Source organism: Microtus pennsylvanicus, chromosome 10 (genome assembly GCF_037038515.1).
Source record: "Microtus pennsylvanicus isolate mMicPen1 chromosome 10, mMicPen1.hap1, whole genome shotgun sequence".
NCBI classification, from domain to species: Eukaryota; Metazoa; Chordata; class Mammalia; order Rodentia; family Cricetidae; genus Microtus; species Microtus pennsylvanicus.
Window position 1 is genome coordinate 106,965,278 of NC_134588.1, and position 21,154 is coordinate 106,986,431.

The 21,154-nt window shown below is 42.4% G+C and overlaps 1 protein-coding gene across 1 annotated transcript in view; it reads left to right on the forward strand.

The window, feature by feature from the left end:
* The window catches only part of Ush2a (usherin), a 663,496-nt gene that overhangs the window by 468,529 nt on the left and 173,813 nt on the right, over positions 1-21,154 (forward strand). Inside the window, 3 exon segments of the mRNA XM_075987373.1 lie at positions 12,599-12,733; positions 12,735-12,795; positions 15,087-15,255. Coding sequence (XP_075843488.1) covers positions 12,599-12,733; positions 12,735-12,795; positions 15,087-15,255 — 365 coding nt within the window.

Sequence of the window (21,154 nt, forward strand, 5' to 3'; positions counted from 1 at the left end):
CCCCTCCCCAAACTTCCCAGATTCACTCGCTTTCCTACCCACCCAACTTTGGGCCCAAGCTGTTCCATGCCAATGTATTCGGTAGAGTAGCTCTCTACTAAGACATGGTTGGCCTACTGGAGGCCACACCCCTTAAGAAAACTGACTCTCCTCATCCTGGTAGCTCTCTTTGCCAATGGTTCATCAGCTTGAGCTCGGACTTCATGCTTCCCTCTTCACGCTAAGAATTTATTGACTGGAGCTTGAGCAGGTCTCATGCATGCTGGCACCGCCACTGTGGGCTCCTCTGTCTAAGCACCCTGCTCTGTCTGGAGAATGCTGTTTCCTTTAGGCAGTCAGTCAGCCACTGTCTCTGGGCCCTACATCTCTCCAACCCCTCTTCAACAGCAGTCCCTGAGTCTTGGGCAGGGGCTGGAGGAGTGACAGATGTCATGCAGAACTTAGTGCTCCATGGTCTCTTCTCTACAGTTTGACAGTTTGTGGGCTCTGTGCTGAGCGCTGTCTCCTGCTACACTATACACTACACTCTTTGTAGGAGTGAGGCTGTGAAAATGGCCATCCTACAGAAAGCAATCTTACAGATTCAACACAGTTCCTATCAATCCCAAAACAATTCTCCATAGAGAAATTGAAAAGGATAATGTTAAATTTCTCTTTGAAAAAAAAATAAACAAGGCTGGCCCAAACATCCCTGAACAATTCAAAATGAAAACCACCTGCTGCAGGTAACACCATCACGATTTCAAGTTAGACCACAGAGCTGTAGTAATGATAAAGGAGAAAAACAGGGTAACTGACTTAAAAACATGCACCTGGATCGAAAAACTAGCCTTGAGGACTGCAGCTAAGCACATGAACCTATTGACAACTAATTTTTGACAGAGGCCAAATATACAGACCAGAGAAAAGATGACATCTTCAAGAGGTGATGCTGGCCAAATGGGAAAGAGCTGAGCCTTATCTCTCACCCTGCATGAAACTCAACTCCAAGTGTGCCAAGCCCCTCAGCCTAAGACATGATATTCTCATTTTTAACAGAGGTAGGAAGAAGGGAATCCATGTAAATTTGCTGACACAGGAGAGGACGTTGTGAACAGAACCCCTACAGCTCAGGCATCTAGAGCGACCGCTGATGAATGGGAGCTCATGGAGCCTCCAGTCCACCTGTACAGCAAAGCACCGCCATCCGCGTGCAGAGGCAGCCTGTAGAGTGGGAAAGAATCCTCACTGATTTCTTAAATATTACTTTCTGTTTGCTACTCCAGATAATTCTGCTCTTTACTGCTTTCCTCTTCCGTCTTGCCTTCGTGTTTCCTCAGAGAGAGTAGCTAACTTTGCTGGTGTAAGATGTAGTCGAAAGCCCATGGCTTTGAGTTTTCCTCTGAGCCCTGATTTAGGTGGCACATGTCGTGAAATGTTGCATTCCCATTTGTTCAAAATACTTTTTACTAACTGTTGAACCTTCTTGGCCTATAGATTATTCACAGGGAATTGACTTAATTCACAAATATTTAGAATTTTCTCAGATACTTTGTATGTGATGTTCTAGGGACATGGGTTTGTGATTTTCACTTCTCTTGCATTAGCTAAGGTTTGCTTCAGGGCACAGAACAGAGTCCATCTTGAAGAGCATGAGTGTGTGCTTTGGTCAGTGTGTTCATAAACATCATGTGGAGGAGGCTGAGTCATGGCGATGTGTAGATTATCTATAAACTTATTGACCCGCTGAGTTGCTCTGCCAATTATTGGCAGAGGAGATCTGATGTCTCTACATGTAATCTGTGGATGGATCTATTGCTTCTTTAGGTGTATGTAGGGAAACTCCTGGAAAGAAGCTGCACGGTACAGTGACCTTTCTATAAGGCTGTCAACTGACTGGAACATCAGTGAACTCTGGGCAGGAGCAAAGCAGAACGGGACTTTGCCCCCACACACTCTATATCTCCCCCTCTGCACACGCTGGCCAAAACCATGGGAGAAGATTGCCAGTCTCTCGGGTTTCACTTTCACTGTTCTCTGGTCCACCCTGGGGCTCTCCCCGGGTTAAATGTGGAAGGGAATGGAGATGGGTGAGGCACCCTCTGACAACCGTTCTTCATGACGTAACGCCTTTCATGGTGCCCCTGCCATGGTTTTGTCCCAGAGTCCCCAGCCAGTGCTGTGCGCAGGCTTTCCCACCGTGCTATTTGAGAGAGAATGGCTATATCAGCCTTACTCCACACTGGTCAGCACAGGATGCTCACACACACACACACACACACACACACACGCAGCAGATTTTTCTTTATTGCAATGCCTTTGGCTGATTTATTTTTGCTTCTTTCCCCCTTTCAGCCAGAGATCTAACAAAAACAAAGAATTGATAGACACCATTCTCAACCAAATGTTGGCATGTAAAATCTTTCCTTTCTTAAAATAAGCCATGATGGCACAGTAGCAGTTCCCAAAGGCAGAGCTGCAAGGAGTGGGCACAGGCTGCCAAATCATCAGTGCAGGGGTACCAGCACCAGAGCAGTGAGCCTCCTGTGTGCATGGCATTGTCCGTGTGACTTCACTAAACTTCTGACAGTGAATGCTTGTGAATTATGTTTCTGGGTGGTTAAAATATCTTTTATGTTAGTGATATGTAAAAATCAAATGTGAAATTCAACCAGAAAAATATCAGTAGATTGACTTTACTTCCAGAACATTGCCAATAACTTGGCTTCTTATAAAGCATACATTTTCAATGTTTTTTTTTATGTTTATTCTTTGATAAAATGCAACGTCAGCAAAATTTGTTATACTCTAAACATGTAGCTATCACATGAGCCTGTTTGATTGGTGCCTGGAGTGCATCAGCTCATCCTTGTCTTTGACCTTAACTTAGGCCCAGATTTTGACTACATCATCTGCAGCGCGAGCTCTTGTCATATCCCCCACGCTCCGTGTAACCCAGAGGTGCACACGCATGCAAAAAGAGATAAGGACCATTGTGGTTTCAGGATATGTCCCTTCAGAAACAGACTGTTTCCATCTCGCATGTTCCCTTCCTGTCATCTTACCATCAGCTGCTCTGGTGTCCCCAGAGAATACTAACTACTGATCGATACCCTAGACATGTCTGGCCATGGCCTACACGTGCCCTGGGTAGTTCATTTATTTGCCTTGGTGGATTTGCTAGAGTGGAATTTAATCAATAGCTTATTCATTAATTCTGGTCCTTGAGACTGTAGTGACGATGCTGGGCAAAGAGGACAGGCTGGCTCCTGCTTTGATTGAAATATGACAAACCCTCCAACCGACAGCCTCAGTGGGTGCTGGAATGCTAGCAAGCTTGCGTCTGCTGTCTCCATAAAACAAAAGCTGAGAGAAACATATGGAAGAGGTTTCATCCTGTCCTGCCAGAGCTCCGAAGCCTATGGTTTCCAGGCATGGAGCCCCAGGGAAAGTCAAGAGAGAGTCCTGATTGGGTCTGTTATGGCCTTTAATTGAGACCACATTGGTTTGGGACTGAATTACTGATGCAGTGTCTGAGGTATAAAGTCCTTGGAATGCTTACAAAATAATTGTTTTCAAGTTTTCCTGGAGAGACTGAATGGTGCCCATAATATTTTTATAAAGCAACATTTCAGAAATCATTGTGATGGAAGCATGATAGGTTGGAATCTTCCAAAGGGTAGTTAAACCACGAGTATTGTGCGTAAAGCCCGGTGTGTTTTCAAATGACTTAACTCAGAGCTGAGTCTGGTGCGAGAGGTCAGAGCCTCCTTTCTTTACCTATGTTTGAGGAGAAACTGCGGAGCTCCTAAGTTTTAATACTGTATCATTAGATGTCAGAGTCTCTCCTCTATTAGATATTTTTTCTCTCTCTCTGATCTTTTCAGTTACTAGAGCCTGTGCTGAAGGTAGTACTTTATGATTTCATAAACATATATGTGATATGTTTTACACTGATGTTTTCATTTATTTCAATAAGGAAACTATCAGGCTGTAACATTCAACCTATTAAATTGTGTTTCCATCACATATCCCATAAGCCAGTGGTTCTCACCCTTTCTAATGCTGTGACCCCTTAATACAGTTCCTCATGTTGTGGTGACCCCTACTCCAACATTAATCATTGTTATTTCCTAAACAGTTTTGCTACTGTTATGAATCATGTAAATATTTTTGGAGATAGAGGCTTGCCAAAGGGGTCGCATCCCACAGGCTGAGAACCACTGCTCTAATTTCCCTAGCTTGCTAATATGTACGGTTGGAAATTACTTTTCATTAGACCTGGAATTTCTTTTGGAATATTGAGAAAGTATGGGGAAAGCTTTTCGCACAGAAGATCTTCTGTAGGCTCAATACTGTGGCAGAACTCCATGTCCTGTGACCTCAGTGGCTTTCAAAACCTACTCCAGAAGCTCTGTCACCACCATGTGTCGGTGCCCTCTTCTCCTTCCCAAATGCCCCCGATTTCTCCACATCTCATAGCCTGCACAGAAGCAATGCAGTCACTAAGGTGGCCTTGGTACCTCCAGCCCTTCCTCCTCATTCACCAGGGCCTGTAGATTCCCCCTCTTTCTAGCTCTCTGAAACCTTTTCTTGGATTCCTTTGCAAGCACACTCATTAACTCTGGGTGCCATCAACAGAAAGGTGTGCTCCCTACACAGAGGATGTGAACTCTCTCAGCATTTCAGCTGCGACACCTCCATGGCCCCTGACCCAGGTGTGTCCCTGAACTATGCCCATACATCCCATTGCCTGATGATTTTCTCTTGTGAAGTCTCTTGTCACTTCTGTAACCTGGAACCAAAAGTTAATTCTCGCCATTCTGATCATCTTTTCCTGTAAACACACCACCATCCCATACATTAAAGTTCATATAGGTGACCATTTTCATCTATTTAATTTTTATTGAGTTGTTATTATGCACATAATGTTTTTGAATCTGGTCCGCCCCACTGTTTCCTCTCCTCCAGTGATTCCCCTACCCTTCCTATTCACTCCACTATCACTTTTTTCTCCAAACTTCATTGTCAGTCTCTTTTTTAAAACCTCCTAAATCTACGTAGTATTGCCTCTATGTGCATTCATAGAACCTTCCAGCAGTATGAAAGCTGGCCAGGAAGAATAAAACTCCAGGTCAGTACCAGCTCCACTTCCTGTGACTCAAGTATGTGGTGTCTTCAGCAATAAGTCCATATCACCAAGTTCTAAAGGTAGCCAAGAGCAATGGCATTAGCCTATCCTGGAAGAGGGAGCCTATGAGACCCCATGGCAAACGATTTGAAAAGAGGTACCCTGTATTTGACAGGGGGTTTTGTTAGCCTTTGTGTCCAGGAGAAGCACACCCTCCCCCATTGTAGGGTACCTCCACTTAAACTCCCTTTTAAATTATGTTATCAGTTTGTTCTGGGCAGTGGAGGCTGAGCATGCACCTGCCACAGCACACATGTCGAGGGCAAAGCACAGCTTGCCAGAGCCAGCCCTCTCTTCTAGTGTGTGAGCTGCAGAAATCAAATCCAGGTTGGTGGAGATTTCACCTGTTCAGCCACATTGTGGGCCTGACTTGGTTATTTTTAACACCAAGGTCATTAGCCATCAAGGTCAGACGACTTGTGTCTGAGCCAGTTTTCCATCCGTGGTCTTCCCCGTGTCTGCTGCCATCATCCTTACCCTGTTTCCACTATGTCAGTTTATAGAACTGTAAAATGCCCAAAGTCAGTTAGATGGAGAGAAGAGAAACTTTCAGTGGACGCCTTTACCACTTCAGATATCATTTTCTTATGACTTTCAAATTATTTCTAGTTAATGAGTCTCATTTTGGTAATTAATTTTCATGATCACCTATTATAAGATTCATTCCATAGCTAGCAAAATGTTAAGCTCATGTTTACCCAAATCTTCTAATATTTCACAGGCCTACACCTGATTGCCTGATCATAACTTGTATTTCTCCTCCTCCTTGATCTTTGTTACCAATTACTCTTTATGCAATGCGCTTCCTCCTATGTTACTCACTGGCTGCCACCAGTGGTCATCATGGACCTCTGGGTGTCAAACAGAGCTCTCTTGAACAAGCATGCTTCCCTTGGAAAGTCCCCAAGCGGATCTTCACGTAACCAAATTCCCTGATGTGGGATATCTCTGCCGCAAATGGTTTTGAATCATGCTCAACTCACAAGGCTGCCATCCTGGGTTAAGTTCCTTAAAGACGGCCGAGCCTTGCATCTTGTAGTCAACCACTTGGCTCATGGAACTTGCCCATCTCTATCATGATAAACAACACAGTGTTGCCTATGCTTCATCATCAGCACAGAGTCCCTGTGCTCCATCCCTGCCGAGCACCACACTCTAACAGAGAGGTAGGCTTCATCTCCACGATACATTGCCAAGTCAGAGTCCTCCATCAGACAGCCCCAAGACCTCCTAGCCAAACTGCACTGGAGAGATAGCAGATTGGACTTAGCTACTTCCATCCTTCAGCCGCAAACCACGAGAAGCAGCCGTTGCCAGTTTCTCTGTTTTCACGTTCTCTGCATGATGTACTTGGGACCTGTTTCCAGAACCTACGGAATGTGTGTGGGAGGGTAAATAGCTTCCCTTTCCTATCTTGGCTCAGAAATCTCCAGTGGTTATCCAACATACTCAAAACCAAATCCAAATTTATCTTTCTAGCTTATGAAATCCCACACAGTTGGCAAGCTCCACCCCAGCCACACAGCAGGCCCTGTGTCTTATTTTCTACCGTTCTGTCTCCTGCTCAGTGCAGTCCAGGGCTACTGGATTCTTTGACCTCCTTTTCCACAAGTCGGGCACATGGATACAACCTGGCTCACACATTGGCTCCTTCACTTTGGTTCACCCTTATTTTGTGTTTCTGCACGGAAGAGCCAGGCCTCCTCAGCCCATGACTTGAGGTATTAGCAATCCTCACATTGTTTAATGCTCATCTCCCTCCAGCAAAATGTAAGTTTAATGATCAAAGGGACATTACCTGTCTCCTCCAATGATAAAGATAGAATGACGCCTGCTTTTGCATTGGGTAGTTAATAAGTATTCATTAAAGTCTGGGCTTTGGAGCACTCCCCAGATTCTGTTTATTTGGATTAGTTAGGATGATGGACTGGTGGGGTCCTCAGAACTTCTCAGAACCTTGATGCTGTCTTTGAAGTTACTCTCAAACAGATAAACTCGTCACATGACAATCACCTCTGCAGCAATAACTGCAGTTCTTAAATGAGGAAATGTCAACTTGACTGACTGGGACACCGCTGATGCCCACTTGCGCTCTTTACCATCCCTGGTTCCAGCCGCTCTATTCAGCCTGGCTATCACCTCTGAGGGGATACTTGTTTTTAGGAGTAATAATCCTGCGCTCTCAGGCTGCCCAGCATGGTGCTGGGAGGACTCCATACCTCTCTTTTTACGTTAAAACATGTGTCTGGTGATTGGTAGATGTGATCTGCCCATCAGAGTGGACTCATTGCTGGCCTGATAGTCCACGTGCTGAGTCCCTACTGCCCTTCTCCTTCTCCTGTGTGGTCCATCCCAGAATTCTCTCTGCTATCTTCACCATCTAGTCACGTTTATATCTGTGTCCCCCATGATACCGTCTTTGAGTGGCCTTGATTATTTGTTTTTAAAAATGAAAACACTTGTCAGGCAATGGTGGCACAGGACTTTAATCCCAGCACTCAGGAGGCGGAGGCAGGTGGATCTCTGTCAGTTCAAAACTAGCCTGGTCTACAGAGTTTCAGGATAGCCAGGGCTATATAGAAAAACCATGTCTTGAAAGAATTAAAATGAAGACACTTGACTTTGTTATTTCACAATTCATATGGTATGTGTTTATGTTTCATTTGTCTTTTTCTTCCTTCATTTGATGCAGTTCTTAATAAACATCCCAATAGGTACTTGAATATTCAAAAAATTGAATATTATTGAATATTTAAGTTCAATCAAAATACTCAAAAACCTCTCAAAAATCAAAAGTTAACATTTCATCAAAAAATATTTTTAGTTTTATATTTAAAGTATTCTCACCATTTTTGATAACATAGTCTAGACTATTATTGAGGCGTGTGAATACTGCATGATTGAGTAGCAAAACAATACCCACATTTTGTTAAGACCCATCTTAGAATAATCAGAAATCCAGAGCTGCTTGATCTGTAGCAGCTTAGTCTGAGGTCTTGGAAGCACAAGAGTTTTCCCCTTGTGGCTCAAATAAGCATTTTGACAAATGGGGATAAAATATTAGAATAATAAAGTGTCTCTGTGAGACCTAACTCCTCGTACAGCATCCTGACTTACAATGTAAAGATAAGAAATTGTATGCCCACTGCTTTCTAGCTTCCATGTTAGCAGAAGTGACAGCTTTTTATAAGGCTAGACATAGCATTATGCACTATAGCAGAAATAGAATAATAATTATCAAATGACAGAATTTAAAAAAAATGTCCAACTGGAATGTCTGACCCCCTGTGATTTGTGTTCTCACATGTATGTGCCCATGGTGGCTTTTATCAGAAACTATTAAAGATACTGTAATCGTATTCCCAGACCTGTCAGTCCCATGACTGTCACTTAAAGTAGTGTTCTAGGGCTAGGAGATAGATCAGCTGGTAAAGTACTTATTGTATAAGCAGGAGGACATAAGTTATATTATCAGCACCCACATAAAGAGCCAGGCATGGTAGCCATGGGGTTTGCTGGCCAGCCAGCATAGCCTAGTCAGCAAGCCTCGGGCCCAGTGACATACCATGCCACGAAATGAAGGTAAGCAGTTTCCGAGGAGATGACCCCTGAGGTTGACCTCTGGTCTCTACATATACATGTGCACATGTGCATGTCCACCCCCAATCACATGCAGAGGGCATAGTGATGGCTATAATTCATTTATGCACTGAATATGCATATAATATCTGTAGAAGGTAGAGTTGATTTGGAAGCTGGATCTCTGTATAACCAGCAATGGCTGTATTAGCCCGTGAATCCCTCAAACGGTGGCGTTAGTTTCCTCTCTACAGGCTCACTGCAGGATGTGTTGCACGTATACTTTCTAGAAAATGAAACAATAATTTCATCTGCCTATTAAAATGTCAAGGTTTATCTTGACTGCTACCTTCTCAGATAAATGTTTGCACTTAATTGGATTTCTGAAAGTGATATCACTGAGAATGCTGATCAGATCCAAAATGAAAAATAATTTAAAATATTAGTACACAGTGACAGAAAAATAATGCTCCCATGTAAGTCATTGTGAAACTCTGATGGAGAGGGTTAAGACTTAACATTTGGGCCGGGTGATGGTGACACACATCTTTAATCCCAGCACTTGGGAGGCAGAGGTAGGCAGATCTCTGAGTTTGAGGCCAGCCTGGTCTACAGAGTGAGTTCCAGAACAGCCAGGGCTACACAGAAAAACTTTATCTTAAAAAAAAACTAAAAAAAAGAAAAGTAAGGATAGGGAGGGGGGAAGAAGGGAGGGAGGGAGAGAGGGAGGGAAAGAAGAAAGGAAGGAAGGAAGGAAGGAAGGAAGGAAGGAAGGAAGGAAGGAAGGAAGGAAGGAAGGAAGGAAAGGCTTAATGTTGGGCCAGTGAAGTAGTTTAGTGGGTAAAAGTATTTGCTGACAAGCCTTGTGACTTAATTTGATTCCCAGGACCCCCACATGGGAGAAGAAGAAATGTCCTCTGACCTCATGTCATGATACACATGTTCCCAACACAAACACAATCACATTAAAACAATGAGCGGAGACATTGGCCCTGGTTCATGCCTTGCTTTGCTTCATGTACTACTAGAGTATTCTCTGTGGGGAAAAGCACCCACAGTTGTTTGTGACCAACTAAAAGTCCAGTCAGAGCCTCTAGAGTAGCAAAATGGGAATTAGTGTTCATGTCAGAATTCCAGTGTTTTCCAAAACAATGGCCACAAAATAGACTAATCATTTTTATGTTTTATACAGGAGGCACAGCAGGCTATGCTATGCCCCCAAATATGTCAGCTTTCCAGTGCATTATTTCAGTTTTTTTCAGTGTAGTTATATATTCTTTTTATTTATTATTATTTTTCTTTTTTAAATTTTTTTATTGAGCTACACATTTTTCTCTGCTCCCCCTTTCTCTCCCCTCTCCTTCTACTCTCTCCCATGATCCCCATGCTCCCAATTTACTCAGGAAATCTTGTCTTTTTCTACTTCCCATGTAGATTAGATCCATGTATGTCTCTCTTAGGGTCCTCTTTGTTGTCTAGGTTCTCTGGGATTGTGAATTGTAGGCTGATTTTTCTTTGCTTTATGTCTAAAAGCCACTTATGAGTGAGTACATATGATATTTGTCTTTCTGGGTCTGGTTACCTAACTCAATATAATGTTTTCTAGATCTATTCATTTCCCTGCAAATATCAAGATGTCATTATTCTTTTCTGCTTTGTAGTACTCCATGTGTACCACATTTTCATTATCCATTCTTTGGTCAAGAGGCATTTATGTTGTTTCTAGGTTCTAGCTATAATACAACATTTCTTCATGATAAAGGTCTTGGAGAGAGAAGGGACACAAGGAACATACTTAAACATAACAAAGGCGATATACAGCAAGCCAACAGCCAACATCAAACTAAATGGAGAGAAACTCCCAGAAACCCCACTGAAATCAGGAACAAGACAAGGTTATCCACTCTCTCCATATCTATTAAATATAGGACTTGAGGTTCTAGCTAGAGCAATAAGACAACAAAAGGAGATCAAAGAGATACAAATCAGAAAAGAAGAAATCAAACTCTCACTATTTGCTGATGATGTGATAGTTTACATAAATGACCCAAAAATTCTACCAAGGAACTTCTACAACTCATAAACACCTTCAGTACTTGTTTCTTTTCTAACTACTTTCTTCTTATTGAGAACCTGTAGACACCGCATACATAGGATCCAGGCAGATTCATAGTATTAATCTGATCATGGATCATTTTTCATTTGTTTTATGTTTTGAGATAACCTAGGAGGGCCATAACTCACTGCTATCCCCCCTACTTCAGCTTGCCAGGTGCTGGGATTACAGATGGGAGTCACCAGGGCGCTCTGACTTCATTTCTTCTCTGTAGGCAGCTTTACTTTTCTGATCTCCTTCAGCACAAATAGAGTATTAACAACTCACTAAAAAAGCAGGAAATGTTGGTCAACTGTTACTTATTCTATTCCAGCCCCCAAAAGCCTGTATGTGTCTAAAAAGGAGTGGTCCCTCAAATTTTAAAAAATCAAATGCTCTCTGTAAGGGTATTCATCTTAGGAATCGCCAGTTCCTAGACCTCAGACTACAAAGCACATATGAGCTGAAGAAACAAATCCACTTAGCAGTGGCTCAAATGCAGAGAAATATCAGATGCTCTTTGGAAGAAGTTAGTTAATGAGAGAGTCCCCTCTGTGTGCTGTGATTACCATTAATAAATAAAGAAACTGCCTTGGCCTGTTGATAGGGTATAACTTAGGTAGGCAGGGCAGACTGGACTGAATGCTGGGAGAAAGAGGGTGGAGTCAGGGACGCCATGGATCCACCACTGGAGATAGATGTGCTGAAACTTTGCTGGTAGGCCATGACCTCATGGTGATATACAGAGTAATAGAAATGTGTTAAATTAAGATGTAAGAGTTAGCCAATAAGAAACTAGAGCTCATGGGCCAAGCAGTGGTTTAATTAATACAGTTTCTGTGTGATTATTTCAGTTCTGGGCAGCCAGGATGAACAAGCGGTTCCTTGCAACAGTTAGTGATATTGATGGTTTTCTCAATTTGGGAATTGATTTTGGGGGCTGGTTTAGGAACTAGCCATTGAGACTTACACAGTCAGATCCAGACAGAGATAGGTGATGCCATTGTCTCAGAGATCCGAACTTCTGTGCTGCTCTTTGGGATTCTTACAGACTTTCTTGGACCAGCAAGGCATTAATGAAGACATCTTATAGCAAGGAAGGGAGACATTGACAACCATGTCCAGGAAGCTAACACTGCCCATAGACTTCACAGTTGCCTTCCAGATACATCTTTGGTCAGCTGGATGATATGTCTCTCTTTGGTTTTGAAAAGGAGAGGATGCATAGAGAGGAGGTTCCATCTGCTATATTCCAGATTTTGTTGTTTACCAAGGTTTCTTCCTTGGTTTTTCTTCAGCAAACCCAGTAGACCATGGGTTCTCTTAACTCCTCACAGAGGCTTTTTTTTCTTCTTGTCTTTGAAACTTCAAGTGAGAAACCACCAGACACCTACCATGTATTGTTCTCCCCAAACTAAAACAGTTTGGATTGAGTCTTAAAACAAGCTGTATAATAGTCGTGGATATGAGCATACACGTACATTAGCATGTGCATCAGCATATATAAGCATGGTAATACACACTCCATGGGCAGGGAATTGCTCCTGAAGTCAGATCTTCTGACCAATCAGGAAGAGTGAGTGAGTAAGGTTGGTAGCAGTTGTGTTGAATGTTGTTTTGTCAATGGGATTGGCTCTAGCCTGGAGTGGTGCAGCATACACATAATTATAATTATAAAACATATCTCTCACACACATGTATGTATATCCATGTATGTGTATTTACATGTATATGTATATTTTTGTCTGTTGCAGATCCCTTCAAATAAATTGGATGACACCAAGAAATCCAAATGGAATCATTCTCAGATATGACCTTTTATGGAAAACAAGGCATCCATGCTCTGAATCCCAGACATTAACAGAGAGGTTCCATGATGAGTTATGCAAGGGTCAAGTGTCAACACCCTGAAAATATCCGTGGGGATACTTGCTGTTCTCCAGGAACTAAGGTAGATCTTTTCACATGTACCAATGAAAGCCCAGGCTCCTTTCACCAAGTTGTTATAATAATTGATTTCATATTACATTGTGAAGACCACATAGAGAAGAAAACATTCCTACCAAATTCCTACTGACCTCATGAGCATCTTAGCTTTTAAATCTTCCATCATCTTCCAGAAAATATGGGTTTATTCAGATGCTAGGTACCCCCTCCATTAGTATCAAATTCAAGAACTTGAAATTTTCACTGCACAAATCCATTCAGCTACAAACGGCTGTTTCTTCCCACAACTCTGATACATTGCCATAAACAGGACTGCTCCTGGTGTGTCAGGAATATCTTAGAATTATGGTCATTTGTAGATTAATGTTCATATTAGTTGCTGTTTAGGGATCAGATCAATAATACAGCCAGACGGAGGGTTTTGTAAATGGCTTTTATTGACAAACAACACAGAAAACGACTTGATTTGAAGGTAAGATTTCATCTAATGAAATACCGTCCTATTTATCAGCAGCGTTGCACGTTTGATAACTAAGGTTCCTCCTCAATCCATAAGTTCCACTAGAAAGGAACTCCGGAATTAATAAAGTGAATTTCCGGAGCCATGTGGATCGAAACACAAATTATTATGGCTGCCACTTGCTTAGCAGTAGTTACTATGTAAGAGACACATAAAGCCAGGCACTTGGCAACCTTACAATTTCTGTATCTCTAAAATTACTGTGCTTTGATTTAATTGTGTGTGTGTGGTATATATACAAGTGTGCATATGTACATGGAAAATCATAATGGGGACTCCTTTTTAATATAAAAGACCTGCTAGTTAAAATGTAGAACTTTTAGAAAAAACAAATATATCTTGTCTAGTAATATTTTTTATACAGGTGGTTGATATTAAGTGCTTTTGATGAAAAGTATAGAAATTACTTCAAAAGCAGAAAAGAGTTCTCTTGGAACTCTTAAGCATGGTATGTAACTTTTCATATATTTTATGCAGAACACAGCATTGAAAGGAAGAGTCATCGAGTATGTACTTACAGTAAGACTGGCCCTAAATACTCATGGCTAACAGCTAAATCTGACTTAAAAAAATGTGTTTCTGCTTGTTTAGGGACACGGCCTGAGTGGCTGGGTGAGATAACTTTGTAGATGAACGACTGTGGAGCTGTGAAGGACTTCTGTTTCAGTCATTGCTCGGAGGCAGCTTCCAAAGTGGAGGCATCATGGTGGGGGAGGGGTTCTCTGTAAACATTGTTGATTTTTCTGCCTCATGAAGTATCTCTCTAATCAAAGTGACTTCTATCCAGTCCAAATTCTCAGCCACTTTCTAGACACTGCTCAGTGTTTGATTTGTTTTATTTTTATTTATTTATTTTAAATATTTACTTATTTATTTATTATATATACAATATTCTGTCTGTGTGTGTGCCTGCAGGCCAGAAGAGGGCACCAGACCTCATTACAGATGGTTGTGAGCCACCATGTGGTTGCCAGGAATTGAACTCAGGACCTTTGGAAGAGCAGGCAATGCTTTTAACCTCTGAGCCATCGCTCCAGCCCTTGATTTGTTTTATACAGAGCATAAAGATACAAATACTTAACTGATTGTTCAAGCATATATAGCTGCTGGCAGAAACACAGAGAAAATGACTTCCCAAGTTGGTTTCCATGTAAATTCTTTTTGTGATTGTAGTAGTCTGCGATATATATTTGCTGTGATATATATTTGCATAGGTGTATATATGTGTGTATATATACATATGTGCATATATGTATAGAGGGGAAAAAAAGAGAGGGGGAGATTGCCTTAATGGGAAATTGGGGTCTATAAATAAATGATCATATACATTATAAGGAAAATTCAATTTATTTAATAAAAAGGATGAGCAGGAAGCAGTTTGCATGGGTGTGGTGTTTTCAAGTTAAGCAATCATTAGAAGAATGATATCTAGGTGAAGGAAATGGTTCATTTACAGCTTTAAGTATCTTTATACTGGAAGCACTGACAGTCGAAAGGCAATTTACATTTTCATTTACATAATGTTATATCACAAAGCAAAGCTCAGTTGAGGAAGGCAAGGAAAGCTGCATTGTTTCGAGTGACGTTTATGGAATTTGTGTGATGCTGGAGAATACATTTTTGCAGTGGTGGGCAGTATGGTCAGCTTTCAAGGCCTTTGGAGAGGAAACCATGCTCCAGGAGATGCAGCATTCGTAATCAGGTGCACATATTTACTTCAAACGTAAAATTGTCTATTTTTAAAATATTTCTTTAAAACTGATCCAAACTTTCAGGCTTGTTGTGATGGACTTCTCTATGACCCTCAGCCCAGAAACAGCAGCAGTGAACAGAGACACATCACGGCGCTTCCAAATTCCACTGCAGTTTGTCGTAGGGGTCGAATCCTCAAGGCACGACCAGATCACCAGTGCTGTTCTGGGTATTATGCTAGAGTTCTCCCAGGTGAGTGTCTTCACCTGCAGCATTCAGAAGCTGAGGGAAGCTGAAAATGCAAGCCTGTGGTCCGTTTCAGTAAACCATTTCAAGGACCTTCCCATCAATACCTGAACCACAAGGACCTTCCCATCAATACCTGAACCACAAGGACCTTCCCATCAACACCTGAACCACAAAGGCACGGCCAGGGATGTGCTTTAAATGTTATTTTCCCAATAGAACATCCCCATTGCCTCAGTGTGTGGGTGCACCCCTTGCGGTCCTGAGTTCCTTGCTCGTGCTCTCTCTCCTTCTGCTCCTGATTTGGACCTTGAGATTTATGTCCAGTGCTCCAATGTGGGTCTCTGTCTCTGTCTCCTTTCATCGCCTGATGAAGGTTAATATTCAGGAGGATGCCTATATGTTTGTCTTTGGATTCACCTTCTTATTTAGCTTCTCTAAGATAGCGAATTATAAGCTCAATGTCCTTTATTTATGGCTAGAAACCAAATATGAGTGAGTACATCCCATGTTCCTCTTTTTGGGTCTGGCTTACCTCACTCAGGATAGTGTTTTCTATTTCCATCCATTTGTATGCAAATTCAAGACGTCCTTGTTTTTTACTGCTGAGTAATACTCTAATATGCCTGGGGCTGAAAAAGCCTGGGATAAAACCAGACTCTCTGAATATAGCGGACAATGAGGACTACTGAGAACTCAAGAACAATGGCAATGGGTTTCTGATCCTACTGCACGTACTGGCTTTGTGGGAGCCTAGACAGTTTGGATGCTCAACTTACTAGACCTGGATGGAGGTGAGGGTTCCTTGGACTTCCCACAGGGCAGGGAACCCTGATTGCTCTTCGGGCTGATGGGGGGGGGGACCTAATTGGGGGAGGGGGAGGGAAATGGGAGGCGGTGGGGGGAAGAGACAGAAATCTTTAATAAATAAATAAATTTAAAAAATAGAATTTGCATAATATAAAGTAAATATTTATGCAAAATAAAAAAAAATGTTATTTTCCGGCTTTGTTGAAAGGCAGCTAGAAGAAGTGAAAGAAAGGCGTATCCGAGATTCTACTATCTCCGCTAGAGAGGGATGTATATGGAGCTCTCCTTATCAGCGACTCCTCATCTCTCGTGGCTTTGTTTCACTATGCACGTCAACATTTCCTCAGCAAATCTATGAATCAGGAACTGTGATGGTTTATCTTCAATGTCAGCTTGGCTGGATTTGAAGTCACTTGGAAGACACACGGTTGGCAGCAGCTCTGAGGGTATTTCCAAGGAGCTTTCATGAGAAGAGAAAACCCCGAGCTGAGTGTGGGCAGCACCATCCCAGAGGCTGGAGTCCTAGACTGAAAAAAAGAGAAACCAAGGAAGCCAACTGAGCACTGAATGCTTCCCCTCTGCTCCACAATACCGATGCGATGTGAGCTCGCCCTGTCCCAGGCCTTCCCCACCCAAGGGAAAGAGTTATCCCAGGTGAGTAGCCCCCATGAGCCACCATCACCCTTCCTAACTCAAGTTGCTCTATGATGTACTTTGTCACAGCTACGAGGGACGCAACAAGCAGCTGATGCACTGCCAAGCGGTGCCGCTTTTCTCCACTCCCTCCATTTCTCCTTGGAGAACCACATGCCTCATTATTAAATGGGTTGTAGCTGGTTCCATTTACATGAGAGTTCCAAACTCCAGTCATTAATACTGTAAGCTAAGTAAACTAGACATTGTTCTCCAAATGTAAATGACATAAAACATTGCCCTGTAAATGTCATAAGGGAGGAGAACAGTGGCAGTCACAGATTATAAAGCGAAAGATCTCAGGCCTTGAATTTAAGGGTTTGCACAGAATCTCCATTACGGCCTAACTTAGCTGCAATTTCTAAGTAAGCCATGGGTTTAGAAGAGATCGCTAACACACCACAATTGGTGTGTAGGCTGAGAACTCCAGAAGGGAGTGCTGTAGTATTTTATCAAAAGCCATGCTCTTCCTGAAAACTTGACTACTCTTTCATCAAAGTGTGCTCGTGATGCTAGTCAGAGGGAGCTTTCACCTCCGTGATAACAGAAACAAAACAGGAGGCAGAGGGGCCGAACATCACAGGTAAAAACTGCCTTTGAAAGAGAAAGGAGGTGGCAGAGATGTGAACAGTGCTGCCTTTCAACAAATCAAAACACAAGCCTTTGGTCTGGTTGCTCGAGTGGCCTGGGTTTGGGTAACTTTCCGTTAGTCATGAGGTTGGAATTTATTTCTTTGCATGTGCCTATGCATGTGTGTGTGAGCCCACATGTACATGCATGTACAACTGCATACCTGCATGCATGTAATATGTAATAAGGCATATACAGAGCCCAGAAGAGTTGCCCAGCATCCTGTCTGGCCTGTCACTCTCTACCTTTGCCTTATTCTGTTGAGACCGGGTCCGGCTGGTGGCTAGAAAACTACAGGGTTCCAGATTGGCACCGCCACACCCGGTTTCAAAGTTCTTCATTCTTGTATGGCAAATGTTCTTACCCACTGAGCCCTCTTACCCCCGGGCAGTGTTCTACCTGCCTTTTCCCTGGCTCATGTGGGTCAGCAACCAGCTTGTTTGGGTGACATCCTGGCATGGTCATTTTGTACCCATCAGAGTTTGCCCCCATATGAGTGGAGGGGAAACATGAGCTGATTCTATATACGGCTGATGGGGAAGGAAGGAGCTTGACTTTTAGTGGCTGCCTGGCTGTGGATTAGGGCCCCCCAATCTGTCTGCCTCTTGTTCCCACTGTGGTTCCTGTCTACTTCATTAACATATGTTGACATATTTTTAAGGATCATTCTAGATCAATAGAACTTGTACTGCCACTGGAGAAGCTCCTCTAATATAGATGTTTGTTTCCTGCCACCTAAACTTACCTCTGATATTGTCCTGTTTTGAAAGATTGGTTTGCTTATATATAGGTGCCTATGTTAGTTTATGTTGCCGCGTGTCCCATCTCTGAGAACTGGAGTCCCAGGTAGTTGTGAACATCTGAGATGGTTCTGGGAGCCAAATCCAGAGTCTCTGGAAGAATAGCAACCGTTCCTAACCACTGAGCCGTCCCTTCTGCCCCAGAACACTGGTGTCTTTCTTAAACACAGGAAAAAATGAATTTGGAAGAGAGAGGAAAGTGATTTTTCAGATGCCTGAAGAGAGCTGCGTGCTCTGAGATACTTAGCTGAGCATGAAGCTAGCACTGAATCTACTAATTGAAGTATTAGTGTTTGTATGTTCATTGTACTCCTTATAAATACAACCACCTAAGGAGAAGATGTGAGGAACTCTATGACCCGGTTTCCTTTGCAAAACACGAGATCAAACATGGAAGGTATCATAATTAAATACTTGGAGTTTATTCATAACTGTGAACCTTCATTCTGACCATCTGCACCTCCCCCTACAACCCAGAGGACAGAAAAATGTATCTTGGTAGCAATATTATTCTTGTCTCTGATTCTCCAGCAAGAATACATTCATAATTGAATAAATCATAACAACATTTCCTAGAAGGAAATATGTTGATGGTAGCATAAGGATTTTGTAGAGGAGTGTTGACTTGTTCATTGAATTCTGGTCCACAGTTGTTAGCAACTGATCAAATAAAGCCTTGTCACATTCTCTGTTCTTTCCAAGTGTCCTCAGCTGGGGGTTCTCATCTACGAGTCTTCTCTTTTCTTCCTGCAAGTAACTGCTTTCAAATGGGATGGGCATTTCCTGCTGTCTGCTAACTTCCTCCATGCCAGTAGACCCAGGGGGTCTTCTGAGGGCCACACAGTCCGAAGAAGAATAAAATTAGCTTATGTGGATATATCAAAGAATTTTCTTTCAAAGTCACTTTGAAATTTTTGATATTATCATTGAAATAAACTAATGCCGGAAAATGATTCTTCCCCTCGAAGTTAATGATAAATACTTGCTCCCATTTAGCACAGCAGATAACTAACACCACAGATCCGCCTATGTGTGCCTCTCCAAGCCTAACGGCATGGGACTTAGAACTAAGAACACAACCCACTTTGATCTTATGGAACATTTACTGACATTATATAAGCCTCCTAATAACTGAGTGTGTGTGTGTGTGTGTATGTGTGTGTCTGCATTGATATGTGTACATATTGTGTATATTTTGAGATTAAAGATAGCATTCAGTGTCTCTTCAATCACTGTTCACTTAAAAGTGTTTATTTTAATTGAGTGGGTATATGTGTCCACGCATGTAAGGGGCAGGTGGGTAGAGAGAGAACGTATGAATGCCCCAGAACACGAGCATGTAGATGCCAGAGGACCTTTGAACATCAGTTCTTGCCTCTCACCATGTTGAGGCAGGGTCTCTCTCTTTTCTGCCACTACCCAGCATGCCCCAGGGTAGCTGGCCAGTAAGCCATAAGACCAAGTCTCTGCTCTTCCCCACTCTCCCTAGGAGAACTGAGAGAGACATGTGCGCTAGCACACCCTGCTTGGTTGTGGATCTTGGGGGGCAAATTCAGGTCAACAAGCTTGAGTAGTAAATGCTTTTGCTCACTGAGCCAACACCCCTACCCTCTGCCTTCTTTAAGATAGTATGTCTCACTGAACCTGGAGCTAACTAAGGTGGTTGGCCACCAGAGACCCTTCTGTCACTGCCTTTCAGGGCTACGATGACAGGCACAGGCCACAGGTAGATTGGTTGGGTTTTGTGTGAATGCTGTGCATACAAACTTGGATTCTCATACGAATGGACTGAACTCCTTTCGCCAGCCCTTAGGAACCAATTCTTCAAATCTCCACACCATATAGATATGTGTGTATGTCTAACCTGTCAAAATTATACGTGCATTTACGCATCACATACGTGTGCATATGTATGATATCCACACAGCACATATATAGAGTTACAGAAAGCATTTTAATACCCGCTGAACATTTGAGCCCATGCTACACCCCGATTTTTTGAAGCAGTTGTTTTCCATGGTTTTACATTATCCTCTCTTGTCCAGATAAGAAAAAAAAAGAGAAGGAAAGAAAAGACATAAAGAAGCCCTTCCCGACGGAGAACTGGGTCTCTGCTTCAATTGCTAATCTGTATATATCTAAATGAAGGGATGCTTTTCTGACCTGAGTCCTCAGCCCGCGGTCTTCATTATCTAGTTTAAGGCCACTCACATCAAGAAAGAAATGTAGTGACCCCAAGCTGTCTTGTATCTCGCTGCAGTTCAAATCCAATCAGTAGTCTCCATGCTTGAGGCTGGTATGCATGCAGGCATTTTGATATTTATAGAGGAGTTGAAATATTGGTTAATAATATTACTCCCTTTTTCTTCTCAAGACTTTGCTCCATAGCTACATATCACAAAGGGCAGTGGAAAGGGGAATGCTTGTTCACCCCACTTTTTTATAAATATGCTAATGACCCCAGAGAAGTGTTAATGTGGGTCATTGTTTGATCAGAATAGCAATGAACTGTTGGGCTGCGTGGCACCATTTAGAGAGAAAACATCTTCAAACCTGGCCTGAAAGACTCATTTTTAGAGGTTAATGAGGGGGTGACTGGTCCTTGTGTATTGTGTCTAATAGCTCTTCTTTTAGGGGGAAAAAGAGTTTTATTTCTCATTGGTATAATACACATCTCTCTCTGTTTTGTTCTTCTTAAAACTTTTCTACAGTTGGTTATTGAAGTCGGGAAACTGACTAAAATAATAACACAAATAATAAAAGCAGTCCAGGAGAGGCTTCATGCAAAAGTTTGTCTTTACCCGGTACAGAGCCGAAGAGCTCTTTGTTCCTCTAATTCCAGTTACTCTCGATCATGCCTAACTGATCAGGCCCAGCAAAAAGTGCTGGGGGTTTTGCTATGGTGCTACCAGCACCATACTCTGTAGGTTTGCCACTAAGGGACACTGTGTTCTCTGGCTTAAAAGGGTTAA